Below are 13,013 nucleotides of genomic sequence, written 5' to 3'. Positions count from 1 at the left end.
ACTTCATAGTGCATTGTTGCAAGGTGGAACTCAAGTGTTGAAGACATCTCTAAAAATCGGTGTGTATGATGAAGATCGCGATGATAAGGCTTTGCATAACTTCTTCTGGGATGTGGAGAAATATTTTTCTAGCTCTCCTAAATTGACCAATGAGGCACAAATGAAGAAGGTTTTATCGTGCTTCATAGGAAGTGCAAAACTTTGGTGGCACACTCATTTGGATGTTGAGCGAGCTAGGAAGCCCTTGAGATTGATGAAAACTTGGCTCGAGCTGAAGGCAGTTCTCCAAGATGAATTCTGTTTGAGGAATTCCAAATAGATTATTTGAGCTTGGTTTGATGAGCTGAAACACTTAGGCAAGATCTATGATTATGTTCGTGCTTTTCAAGTGTTGGATCTGGAGTGCACCAAACTAAATGTTTATGAGAAGCTATATTTGTTTATGAAGAATCTTTAGCCTTGGGCTGCCGAGGAGCTGCAGCAAAAAAAGATGAAGACTCTCACTGAGGCAATAACTATTGCAGGTGGCTTAGATTGGATTACAAGGGCGATGCTGCCAAAGGATTTGGTGGGGTGAAGTCTGATGGTGCGGAGCGACGTCAACCCTTCAGATTCAAGAAGAGTGGGCAGAAAAACAATCAAAACTAGAAAGGTTGTGATAAAAAGGGCAAAGGAAAGAGTGAAGGGAACACTCCATAGAAATCCAAAGATTATGCTCCTGCGAAAGAGAAGGTGGCACGAGATTGAAACTGCTTTATTTGTGGGCAACCTGACCACTAGGTACGTGAGTGTCCAGAGAAGGCTCAGGTGAATTCCTTGTTAGCGGATGACATGAAAGTATTTGAGATAGGGGTACTATAGTTTTTGAATACTATGTAGAAATCGAAAGAGCATAGTGTGACTTGACATGATTTGTCCTATGTCAAGGCATTATTTGGTGGAAAGAAAGTTATGGCGATGGTCAATTCTGGTGCTACTCATAATCACATATCGGTGAGCTGAGCTAAGGTGTTGGGGCTCAAGATGGATCCTACTTAGATGAGTTTTAAGGCAGTGAATGCACCCACACAAAAAGTAAGTGGTGATATCTGGAATGCTGTGATGCGGATTGGTTCTTAGAAAGCACCTATGAATCTTGTGGCGATTGACATGAAAGATTTCAACCTCATCTTGGGGCAAGAATTCTTGAGGCAAGCTGCAACAGTTGTAGGACCCCATCTTAGCTACATAATGATGTTGGATCCAACGAAGCCATGTATGATTCCTACAGTGCGTTGCAACGATTAAGACTGAATCTTGAGTGCATTGAGTTTGAAGGGGGCTGGAAGGAAAGGCAGCAATGAATTATTTTTGGCGGCTTTACTTGGCAGATGGGATGAAGGAGATTCTTTTGGGACTTCGAACACCTCTATTGTTTGTGAAGTTTTGGAAGAATTCATCAATGTGATGTCAGATAAGTTACGTGCAACATTGCCATCGAGGTGACATGTGGATCATAGGATAGAGCGGGAGGCTAGAGTGAGGCCACCTGCATGAGCTCCGTATTGAATGTCAGGAGTCGAGATGGTAGAATTGAGGAAGCAGTTGATGGAACTCATCAAGGTGGGCTTCTTGCAACCATCACACTCTCCCTATGCTGCCCCTATGTTGTTTCAACGCAAGAAAGAGGGAACCTTGTGATTCTGCATGGATTATCAAGCTTTGAACAAGCTAGTGATAAAGAATAAGTATCATCTTCCTCTTATTGCGAATAGATTTGATAGACTTGTGGAGGTAGGTACTTCACTAAGTTGGATTTGAGATAGGGATACTACCAAATTCGGATTGCACCAGGTGATGAAGAAAAGACAACCATCACAACTCGATATGGGTGGTACAAGTTTCTTGTCATGCCTTTTGGCTTGAAAAATGCCCCTGCTACATTCAGTACTTTGATGAACGACATTTTCAAACCTCTATTGGATTGGTGTGTTGTTTTGTACTTGGATGACAGCTTGGTCTAGAGCAAGATGCTGGTAGAGCATAAGGAGCACCTTCTTGAGGTATTCAATTTGTTCAAGATGCATGGCCTCTTTGTCAAGAAGGATAATTGCGTCTTTGCACAAGATGAAATGCCATTACTTGGGCACATAGTCAGACATGGGAAAATCTGACCAAATATAGAAAAGCTTGCAGCGATTCAGGATTGGGAGCCATTGCGGAATGTGCACGAAGTGCATCAGTTTCTTGGGCTAGCTAATTACTACTGGAAGTTTGTGGCTAGCTACTCTAAGATTGTAGGACCCTCGACGGATTTGTTGAAGAAGAATAAGGGTTGGAAATGGGGTGACCGACAACGAGAGGCATTCGAGCTATTGAAGAGAAAGCACACTGTGGAGCCAGTGTTAGCTTTGTCAAGGTATGGTGAACCCTTTGAAGTTCAGACAGATGCATCCAACTATGCGATTGGCGGTGTCCTTATGTAGACTGTGCACCTAGTTGCATTTGAATTCCATAAATTGAATGACAGAGAGCAGAACTACTCAGCCCACAAGAAGGAGAAGACCGCTATTGTCTATTGCTTGCGAATTTGGAGGCATTATTTGTTAAGTGTTCCATTTTTGGTCAAGGCGGATAATATCAACTCCACCTACTTCAAAAATCAGGTGAAGTTGATGCCAAAGCAAGCTAGATGGTAGGAGTTCTTAGTTGAATTTGATTTTGAACATGTGTATAACCCTGGTAGGTATAATGTTGTTGTAGATGCATTGAGCAGGAAACCTCAACTTGGCGTGTTGTAGACTTTGGGGGAAGGTTCCAGCCAGGATGCACTTGCTGAGGAAGTGATGGATTGGATTTGTGAAGGTTTGGAGAATAACTCTCAAGCTCACTAGATTATACTCCAACTCGAGGCTGGATGAACAAGGAAGTTTTTCTTGAAGGAAGGGTTGTTGTATTACATCGAGAGCAAGTTGTACATCCCAAAGTGGAGAGAGTTGAGGAAAGAAATGCTACATGAGTACCATGATTCAACTTGGGTGGGACACCTAGGCTAGAAGAGGACAACGACGTTGCTCGAAAGGGGGTTTTATGGGTTTAGTATGTGAGATGATGTTGAGTAGTATGTGAGAACTTGTCTCGCTTGCCAGTAGGATAAAGTGGTAAACTTGCAACCAAGAGGTTTGTTGCAGCCTTTACCAGTTTCGGTGAGACCCTAGGCGAGTGTCAGTCTAGATTTCATTACTTAGTTGCCTAATGTGGATGGATTCACTAGTATCATGGTTGCGGTGGATCGCTTTAGCAAGTATGTAGTTTTCATACCTTGCCAACAACCTTATTCAGTCGAGACAACAACAGACTATTTCTTTAGGAATATTGTAAAGAATTGGGGAGTTCCTTTGAGTATTGTGAGCAATTGGGATTCGAGGTACACTTCAAAATTTTGGTCCGAACTATTTAAGTTGATTGAAACGGGTTTGTTGATGAGCACTAGCTTCCATTCTCATACTAATAGGGAGATTGAATGGATCGATGTGCTGTTGGAAGACTACTTGAGGCATTTCATTGCATTCGATCAGAGCAATTGGCCAAGATTGTTGGATATGGCCCAATTTAGTTATAATTTGCATTAAAGTGGTTCTTCAAAATATAGTCCTTTTGAGTTGGCTATAGGGCAGCAACCACTCACTCCACATACAGTGATGTAGGGATACCAGGCTAGTAACATGGATGCAGAAGAACTCGTTAAGAGATGAATTGAGCGAGTTGACTTAGCGAGATATCATCTCACTAAGGCTGCAAACCAAATGAAAAAGTTTACGGATGAAAAGAGGAGAAAGTTAGAATTTAATGTTGGTGATGAGGTTTTGCTATGGATGGATCCAAACTAGTTCAAAGTTCCTAAGGGTTTGAATGCTTCGCTAGTGAGGAGATGGGATGGTTCGTTTGAATTTGTGCAGAGAGCTGGTCGAGTCGCCTATAAATTGAATTTCCCCTTACATCTGAGTGTGCACCCTATGTTCCATGTATCTCAGTTCTGAGCTTATCATCCTGATGAAGAGGATTTGGTGAGGAACATTCCAAATCAGGGATCGACCAATGTGGTAGATAATCCAAACAGGCAAGTTGGATAGGTTTTGGCGATGTGGTCGAGAGCTTATGGAAGGAGGATGATTCGTGAGTTCCTTTTGATTTGGGAAGCCTTGACTCATGAGGAAGCTTCTTGGGAAATAGGTGAGACTTTGTGGAGAGATGACGAGAAGATTTTGGAGTTCCTTCAGGGGAACTCGTCTCAACATAACTAAGTTACATTTAGTACCTCTCATGCATCTTGGAGACAGAAGGTGCATCGACCTCGAGGGCGTCACCATGATTTAGGTGGGGGAAGGTGTAACGTCTGACATGAAGACGACTTTGCCTTGGTGGTTGAGTTGACCGTTGAGCTTTTAGGTCTGCCTTACTTTGCATTCAGATGGGTGCGCAATGGCCAAAGTGCAGGGAAGTTGGAGTGGATCATAATCTGATGGCAAATATAATTTAACTCATGCGGATCGGATAGGTCACATCCATTATTGGTCCCATGTTAGTTACGTGTGCGGGGTGATTCGAGTTGGATAAATCAAGACCTATAGAGCAGGTTGGTGAACTCGAGGTGTGAAAAGTGAATCACACTCTCTGGTGAATTTTATGAGTTGTGTGATGTGATCTAATGATGTGGATGCTTTGCAACATCCGAGGGCAAGTGTGGCAGTGCACCTTTATAAGTGAGCTGTGGGAGCTAGCTTAAGTAGTGAAGAAAAGTGCAATTGAGTTGAAGAGGTGAGTTGCCAAAGGAAATGTGAGAGAGCGAGTGAGGAGCTAGCTGAAGGTTTCTTTGTTGCGACAAGCTTTATTGTGTGGATCAGGCTGAGTCTTGGGTTCAGACTAGCATTGGTCTTAGGGACGAGGTTAAGAATACTTGTTAACTATGAACAATGTAGGCATTTTCGGCGTAGCCTAACCTACTTGCTGGAGCACAACTTGGCTTTTTATCATGTAAGGTTGGATTGCTGAATAACATAAGAAATTTGTGTTGCCTCTTATACTTTTTGTTCTATATTGATTTGCATTGTTTTGGGTTGAAATCGAAATACTACTAAATGGTTCTCCTAAATTTGGGATAGGCGTAGTCTAGGATTGACTGGTGCAGAGAGCGATCCAACTTGCATGAGCTGATTACCAATGCCGCTCGGGTTAAAGCTCTAAGCCCATGACATCCCATGATTATATGTGTATATTAGCAGCATTTCCACATAAAGATGCAATTACAAAGGTAGTAGGATGGTTTATATGTCTAAATTAATAGTGAAAGTTCCAGCAATTTCAATGGTGCAGTACCTTTTACATAAAGATACAACCACAGTAATAGAATATTAATAGCTAACCTTCCACATAAAGAACAATTACAGTGGTACCATGACTATTTATCTATATTAGCAGCCTTTCCACATAAAGGTGCAATTACAAAGATAGTAGGATAGTTTATATGTCTATATTAGTAGCTTGTTTCCCAAGTGTATCCAAAGTTATAGTGGCTCATCGGTGGTGAGCCTCCACGAAGGAAGAGCAGAGAGAGGACTCTTCTTTGGTAGGGTCAATCCAAACTCTTCATCCCTATCCAAATCACCCTCTGCACTCCAATCAAAGCAGTCTATGAGCTGAGCCAGAACCAAGTAAACATTAGCAAGGCCCATAGGAATCCCAGGGCATCCACTTCTTCCTGCTCCGAAAGTCAGCAATTCAAACTAGTGGCCTTTCACATCTATGCTTGATCCAATAAATCTCTCGGGCTTGAATTCTAGAGCATCTTCCCAAACACTTTCATCCCTTCCGATTGCCCAAATGTTCACATACAACCTTGTTTTTGGTGGAATGTAATATCCTCCCACAGCTCAACCCTCAGTGGATTCGGGTGGCACGAGCAAGGGGCCTGGTGTGTAGAAATTCTATTGCAGTCACTGATTATTAATCTCCTATCTCATAAAAATTATTTAACTGCTGAAAATAAATTTACAACTGAATATCGAAAAATAACACAACTGCAACTTCCCTAAAAAAAAATACGGAAAGAATAAGCAACACAAGGACACAATATTTTTGGACAACCGTCCCTGGAAAAACCCCTAAGGGAAAACTAGTTCTACAGATGGAAAATATATTAATCTTCAGCAATATAAGAATTACAAAAGAATTCCTTGCCTCTTACTAGCAGAACTCTGACAAACTCCTAATATCTCCTGCTGATATCCTCCACTGCTATATCAATGCTATCACTGCGCCTCTTGCTAACACTGCAAGACTATTTGCTATCACTGCAAATTCTTCTCAAGAGTTCTTGTTTTCCAAATGACCCATGACCCCTTTTTATACTACTCTGTTGGAAAACCAACGGCCAAGATTAATTCAAACCAGCGGCTGAGATCAAGACAACTCAATAACCAATTACTAATTTTGGCTATGAGGTGTCACCTAAAAAGAGCCACTATTAAATAACAATTGTTTTTATCCTAACAATACTTGTTTGACAAAAACAACCATTTTCTAATTCTAGGTCAGGACGAACAGCTGTCCAAAACTACCCATAACTAATGCTGTTATTTTTGGGTAAGGACAAACAGTTGTCCAAGCTACCCATAATTAACACTCCCTCTTAGTGAGGAAGCTATTCTGCACGACACCCATCTTATCTCTAAAGAAGATGAATTTTGCCTTCCCCAAAGCCTTTGTTAGAATGTCTGCTACCTGCTCCTCTGTAGGTATGTATTGTAGCTGAACAATCCCCCTCTGTACACAATCCCTGATGAAGTGATACCTGATGTCTATATGTTTCGATCTATCGTGAAACACTGGATTCTCAGTCAACTTGATGCAACTCTGATTGTCGTAGTGTATCACTGTAGTCTCAACCTTCTGACCAAACAAGGCTACTAGCAACTTCCGAAGCCATATAGCTTCACACGTCACCATGCTGGCTGCTATGTATTCTGCTTCTGATGAACTCAAGGCCACAGATTTTTGCTTCCTGCTGAACCAAGAAACAACTCCTGATCCCAAGCTGAAACAACATCCTGAAGTACTCCTTTTGTCCGTTGTACTGCCTGCCCAATCTGCATCAGTATAGCCTATCAACTTGATACCTTCACCTCGAACATATCTGATCCCGTACTCAACTGTACCATGAAGATAACGCAACACATGCTTAGCCGCTATCCAATGCACTCTCTTTGGCTCTACCATGAACTGACTAAGAGAGTTTACTGCAAAGGCTATATCTGGCCTGGTGTTGACCAAATACATGAGTGAAACAATCAACTGCCTGTATAGGGTGGGATCAACATCCTTTTCCTTGGATGCATCTACCTTCCTCCAATTAGTGATCATGGGTGTAGACATGGCTTTGCAATCTTCCATCTCGAATCTCTTCAAGATTTCAATGCAATATTTCCCTTGACCAAGGAAAATCTCTCCATTAGTCTGCCACACCTCCATGCCTAGAAAGTAGTGCATAATCCCCAAATTCTTCATCTCAAACTCTTCTGCAAGGTCCCTCTTGCAATCCTCTATGAGCCCTAGTGCACTAGTAAGAAACAAGTCATCCACATATAGAACAAGAATGAGAACCTCACCCCCAACCACCAAGTAGTAGAGGTTCGCATCAGCCTCACTCTTCACAAAGCCCATTTCCTGAAAGTATGTATCAATGTACTCATACCACACTCTGGGAGCCTGCTTGAGTCCGTATAAGGCTTTCTTTAATCTGCACACGTGGGTCTCTTTGCTATGTGCTACAAAGCCTTCTGGTTGTTCTATGTATACCTCCTCCTTCAATTCTCCATTAAGGAATGCTGTCTTGACATCCATTTGATGGATCTGCCATCCCATCTGTGCTACAAATGAGATTACAGCTCATATAGAAGTATACCTGGCCACAGGAGCAAATGTCTCCTCATAGTCTATTCCCTCCTTCTGAGAGAACCCCTTGGCCACAAACCTCGCCTTATATTTCTTGATGCTACCATCTGCACCATGCTTTATCTTGAAGATCCAGCGCGATCCAACTACTGCTCTATCAGTTGGTCTAGGCACTACCTCCCATACATCATTCTACATTATTGAGTTATATTCCTCAACCATAGCATCTTGCCATACCTGATGCTTTGCAGCTTCCTGATAGTTGGAAGGTTCACTATCTACCAACTGGCTGACTAATGCCACATAGTCATTGATCTTGGCTGGTTGTCTCCTCTATCTTGTACTCTTCCTAGGAGCTCCCACAGACTCCTGAGTATCCCTTTGTATGTCTTGAACCTCATGGTTCCTACTGCCAACTGTAGAGGATGAAATATCAACCTCTATATCATCTAGATGCATATCTTGCTGCACCAGTTGCTCCATACTCTGTGAATCTTCACTACCTGAGTCTATGCTTGTACTAGTAACTATACTTGAGCTTTGTTGTCCTTGACTTGGACTTGGAGCTTTCGTTGGCTGCTCATTCTGATCATCTGCTGGCAAATCTTTGGATCTTCTAAATGCCTTGTCCTCCATGAACTTGACATCGCGTCTGACAATAATTCTTCTAGTCCCTGGAATGAACATCCTATATGCCTTTGAAGTTTCACTATACCCAACAAAGTACCCCTTCTCTGCAGTCTGATCTAACTTGGTACGTGTGTCTCCAGGAATAAGGCAATATGCCAAACTCCCAAATATCCTGAAGTGACCAACATCTGGCTTCTTCCTCGTGAAAGCCTCCTTTGGTGTCATTTTCCCTAGTACCTTGTGTGGAACCCTATTCTGAATGTAGACTGTTGTACTACACGCTTCTGCCCATAAGTAGCGGGGCATGTCCTGGTCATGTAGCATAGCCCTTGCTGCCTCCGAAATAGAACGGTTCTTCCTCTCAGCAACTCCATTCTACTGTGGATTGTAAGGAACAATCCACTCTCTCTTGATTCCTTCTCTAGTACAGAAATCCTAGAAGTCATTTCCTTTGTACTCGCCTCCATTGTCTGACCGAAGAACCTTTATCTTCCTTCCTGTTGAGTTCTCCACAAGAGCCTTGAACTCTTGGAAGTGACTGAAAACCTCATCCTTGGTCTTCAAGAAGTATATCCAGGTCTTCCTGGAGAAATCATCAATAAAGGTAACATAAAACTCATATCCTCTAAGAGACTTTGTCGACATTGGTCCACATACATCTGAATGTACTAGATCAAGAACACCCATAGATCTGGTGTCACTCCTTGGAAAAGATGCTTTCGCAAACTTTCCCAACACACATCCCTTACATACATCATCATGCTCTGTGCTCACCTCTGGAACACCTGTCACCGTCTCACGAAGCAATCTAAGTGCTCCATGATGAATATGGCCCATCCTCCTATGCCATAGCTCTCCAAGATCTCTAGGGTTATTGCAACTCATGAGTGCCTTAGGAGTATCAAACTATAACCTATAAAGGCGACCACTCCTAACTCCAATAGATACAGGTGATTTCCAATCTTTATGCTTAATCAAAACATGCATCCCTCTAAAGAGAACATTATACCCTTTATCTTGAAGGACAGATACAGAAACCAAATTCATACCTAAGCCTGGCACATGCAACACATCATGAAGAGGAATTACCTTTCCATTCTCCCTCTAAAGCTGAACAGTCCCTTTCCCAACTGAGTTGAGCTTGGACAAGTTCCCCATAGAGATCTGGATTCTGGTGTTCTCCTCCTTGTAGCTGGAGAAGTACTCTCGAACTCCTGTCATATGAAATGACACCCCACTGTCTATATACCAGACACTCTGTGAGGTTGAGCTAATCATATAGGCTATGAGTGCAAACTCATCCTCCAATCTACTAGAGAGCTCCTCTGCACTTGCTAAAGCTGCCACTTGGTTCTTTCCCTTCTTATCTTTCTTCCTTTGTGGGCAATCGCTGACATAGTGGCCAAACTCGTGACAACCAAAGCACTTGACCTTAGATAGGTCCTTCTTCTTCTTTTCAATTTGAGAATTTGCTCCTTTGCTAGATCCCTTCTTTGTTTTCCCCTTTCCCGCTAGGGCAACATTTTCTTGTTCTACCTCACTTTTCTGACTCTTATTGTTGGCTCCATTGACAAGGCTTAGTCTAAGCTCCTCTTGAGTGAAATCACTCCAAAGTCGATCCCAACTTGGTAAGGTGTCTCGTCCATTAATAACTTGAACAAAGACATCCCACTACTTAGAAAACCCATTTAGGGCTATTCTTACTAGCTCATCTTCATTTGGCTTATCTCCAACAACTGCTAACTCGTCCTTGACAAGTCTAAGCCTGGTGAGGTAACTTGTAACATCTTCTCCTTTGTTCATTCGGGTGTTCCTCAATTTTTCTCTGAGAATCAGCTTCCAGTTAGTGGTAGCATTCTGGTACAGATTCAGAATGGCGTCCCACATCTTCTTCGCTGTATCTAACTCTGCAATATGTGGAACAACATGGTCCTTGACACCATCAAGGATTATCCTCCTCGCCTTGGCATCATCCTTCTTCTATGCTGCAAGTTGTATTGGATCTGTAGGTACAGCTACAGTACTAGTAACATATTCCTTGATACCATTCTCTTCCAGCAATAAAGAAATTCTGGCTTTCTAGACACCAAAATTTGAGGCACCATCCAATCTGTCCTGATCTCTCAAACCTGCTGAGGCCATCTCAAAGAAATAAAGGAAAACAATAACTCGAAAAAGGTCAAACTCAAATTTCTTTCCTTTGCTTAGGGTAAACCTTTTCTACCCTCAACAAAGCTCTGATACCATGTAGAAATTCTATTGCAGTCACTGATTATTAATCTCCTATCTCATAAAAATTATTTAACTGCTGAAAATAAATTTACAGCTGAATATCGAAAAATAACACAACTACAACTTCACTAAAAAAAAATACGGAAAGAAATAAGCAACACAAGGACACAATATTTTTGGACAATCGTCCCTGGAAAAACCCCTAAGGGAAAACCAGTTCTACAGATGGAAAATATATTAATCTTCAGCAATATAAGAATTACAAAAGAATTCCTTGCCTCTTACTGGCAGAACTCTGACAAACTCCTAATATCTTCTGCTGATATCCTCCACTGCTATATCAACGCTATCACTGCGCCTCTTGCTAACACTGCAAGACTATTTGCTATCATTGCAAATTCTTCTCAAGACTTCTTGTTTTCCAAATGACCCATGACCCCTTTTTATACTACTCTGTTGGAAAACCAACGGCCAAGATTAATTCAAACCAACGGCTGAGATCAAGACAACTCAATAACTAATTACTAATTTTGGCTATGAGGTGTCACCTAAAAAGAGGCACTATTAAATAACAATTGTTTTTATCCTAACAATACTTGTTTGACAAAAACAACCATTTTCTAATTCTAGGTCAGGACGAACAGCTGTCCAAAACTACCCATAACTAATGCTGTTATTTCTAGGTAAGGACGAACAGCTGTCCAAGCTACCCATAATTAACATGGTGGATGTAATCAAAATGTTTCATTCACCACACATCGCAAGTACTCTAAATTTACCAGATCACTTTCCCTTACGATGCGATCTCTCCCAACCTGTAAGTCAATCTCTTGCTGCCCCCTTGCCATCACTTGAGGGTTTCTCAGCAGCTCAGTGATTGCCCATTCTACAGTTGCCGCAGATGTCTCTACTCCACCGCTTAACATGTCCTGTGAAAGCATTGAACTCTTTGGTTAGTGAAATCTTAGGAGATATTTTTAATTTCACAATTTCAGGAGACAAAAGACAAAATTCCAACATTTAAGTAAACTGAACCGGCCCAGATGATTGCTTTCATTTGAACGCGAGAGACTTCTATCGCAGAATTCTCGCTCTCAGCCATGTGCAGCAGCACGTCCACAATGTCCAGAGACTCCGACTTTTTCGCCCTTCTCCGGTCAACGTGCTCATCGATGAGCTTGTCAGCAAACTCATCGTATATTTTATGAACAGCCTGCATACGGCGGCAGAAGCCTCCCAAATCGAGAAAGGCAACAGAGAGAATGTAGTCTCCGAGAACAAATACTCCCCCGAGATGCATAATCTCATCCATCATCTCTAAAAACACTCCACCGCCCAGTTCATGGTCGGAGAAAGTTCTGCCTGCAAACATTCTGCAGATAATGTTGAGTGTGAGGGAGGAGATGGGGTTCCGCAGTTCGATGCAGCGCATGGCCTTGTCGCTCTTCTCCCACACAGATCGCACCATGGCAGACACCTCTTCCTCCCTCACCCACCTGAATGACTCCGTTCTCTTGGTCGTCAGTAATTCAATTGTGCAGAGCTTTCTGATCTGCCGGCAGTACTCTCCGTAGGGGGCAAACACCATGTTTCTGCGCTGGTAGGCCATGTAATGTGCCGCCGCTGAAGGTGGCCTATTTGCGAAGATCAGATCGTGGGTTTTAAGGAATTCTTTGGCCATGGCAGGAGAAGAGGCCACAATCGTGGGTACCGAGCCCAAGCGGAAAGACATGATGGGCCCGTGCTTTTTTGCGAGGTCAGCTAGGGACTTGTGAGGAAGGCTTCCCAAAAGATGGAGATTGCCTATCAGTGGCCATGGCCGTGGCCCTGGTGGCAATCCCAACTTCCCCTTGTTGCTGTGGCACTTCCTCTTTGTGACAAATCTGTATATTATCCAGAGGAGGATGAGCGGAAAACCTAACTCTACGGCAGGGGAATTGAGCCATGCCATATTTGGTTAGCCCGGTTCGCAAGTCTTTCGTATGAGCTTATCAATATTTAACGTAAGGTGCCGGGCAAAAACATAGGAACGTTCCTGTAGTAAATGCTGCTTAACAAGATTGGCTTTGTCAAACTCAATGACGATTGATAAGACTACCTTTCTAATTTGACATTTTTTTATTTTAATTTATTTATTTGGAAGATGTCATTTCTAATAAGACACATGTTTTTTATTTATTAGGGGAGAGGATTAGGAGAGGATTAGTAGTTGAGGTGTTTGA

The 13,013-nt window shown here is 42.4% G+C and overlaps 1 protein-coding gene across 1 annotated transcript; it reads right to left on the bottom strand.

Moving 5' to 3' along the window:
- Positions 1–5,543: 5,543 nt before the first annotated feature.
- On the bottom strand, positions 5,544–12,742 carry LOC131032516 (cytochrome P450 750A1-like). The gene is made up of 3 exons (XM_057963528.2): positions 11,864–12,742; positions 11,571–11,720; positions 5,544–5,675 (listed from the first exon to the last, which is right to left on the bottom strand). Exons 1-3 carry the CDS (start codon positions 12,740–12,742, stop codon positions 5,544–5,546), a joined length of 1,161 nt encoding a protein of 386 aa, XP_057819511.2.
- Between the last annotated feature and the right edge of the window lie 271 nt (positions 12,743–13,013).

This window comes from Cryptomeria japonica, chromosome 9 (assembly GCF_030272615.1).
Source record: "Cryptomeria japonica chromosome 9, Sugi_1.0, whole genome shotgun sequence".
Lineage (NCBI taxonomy): Eukaryota > Viridiplantae > Streptophyta > Pinopsida > Cupressales > Cupressaceae > Cryptomeria > Cryptomeria japonica.
Note: the sequence above shows the minus strand (reverse complement) of the source record. Positions and strands in the feature narration are given on the sequence as shown.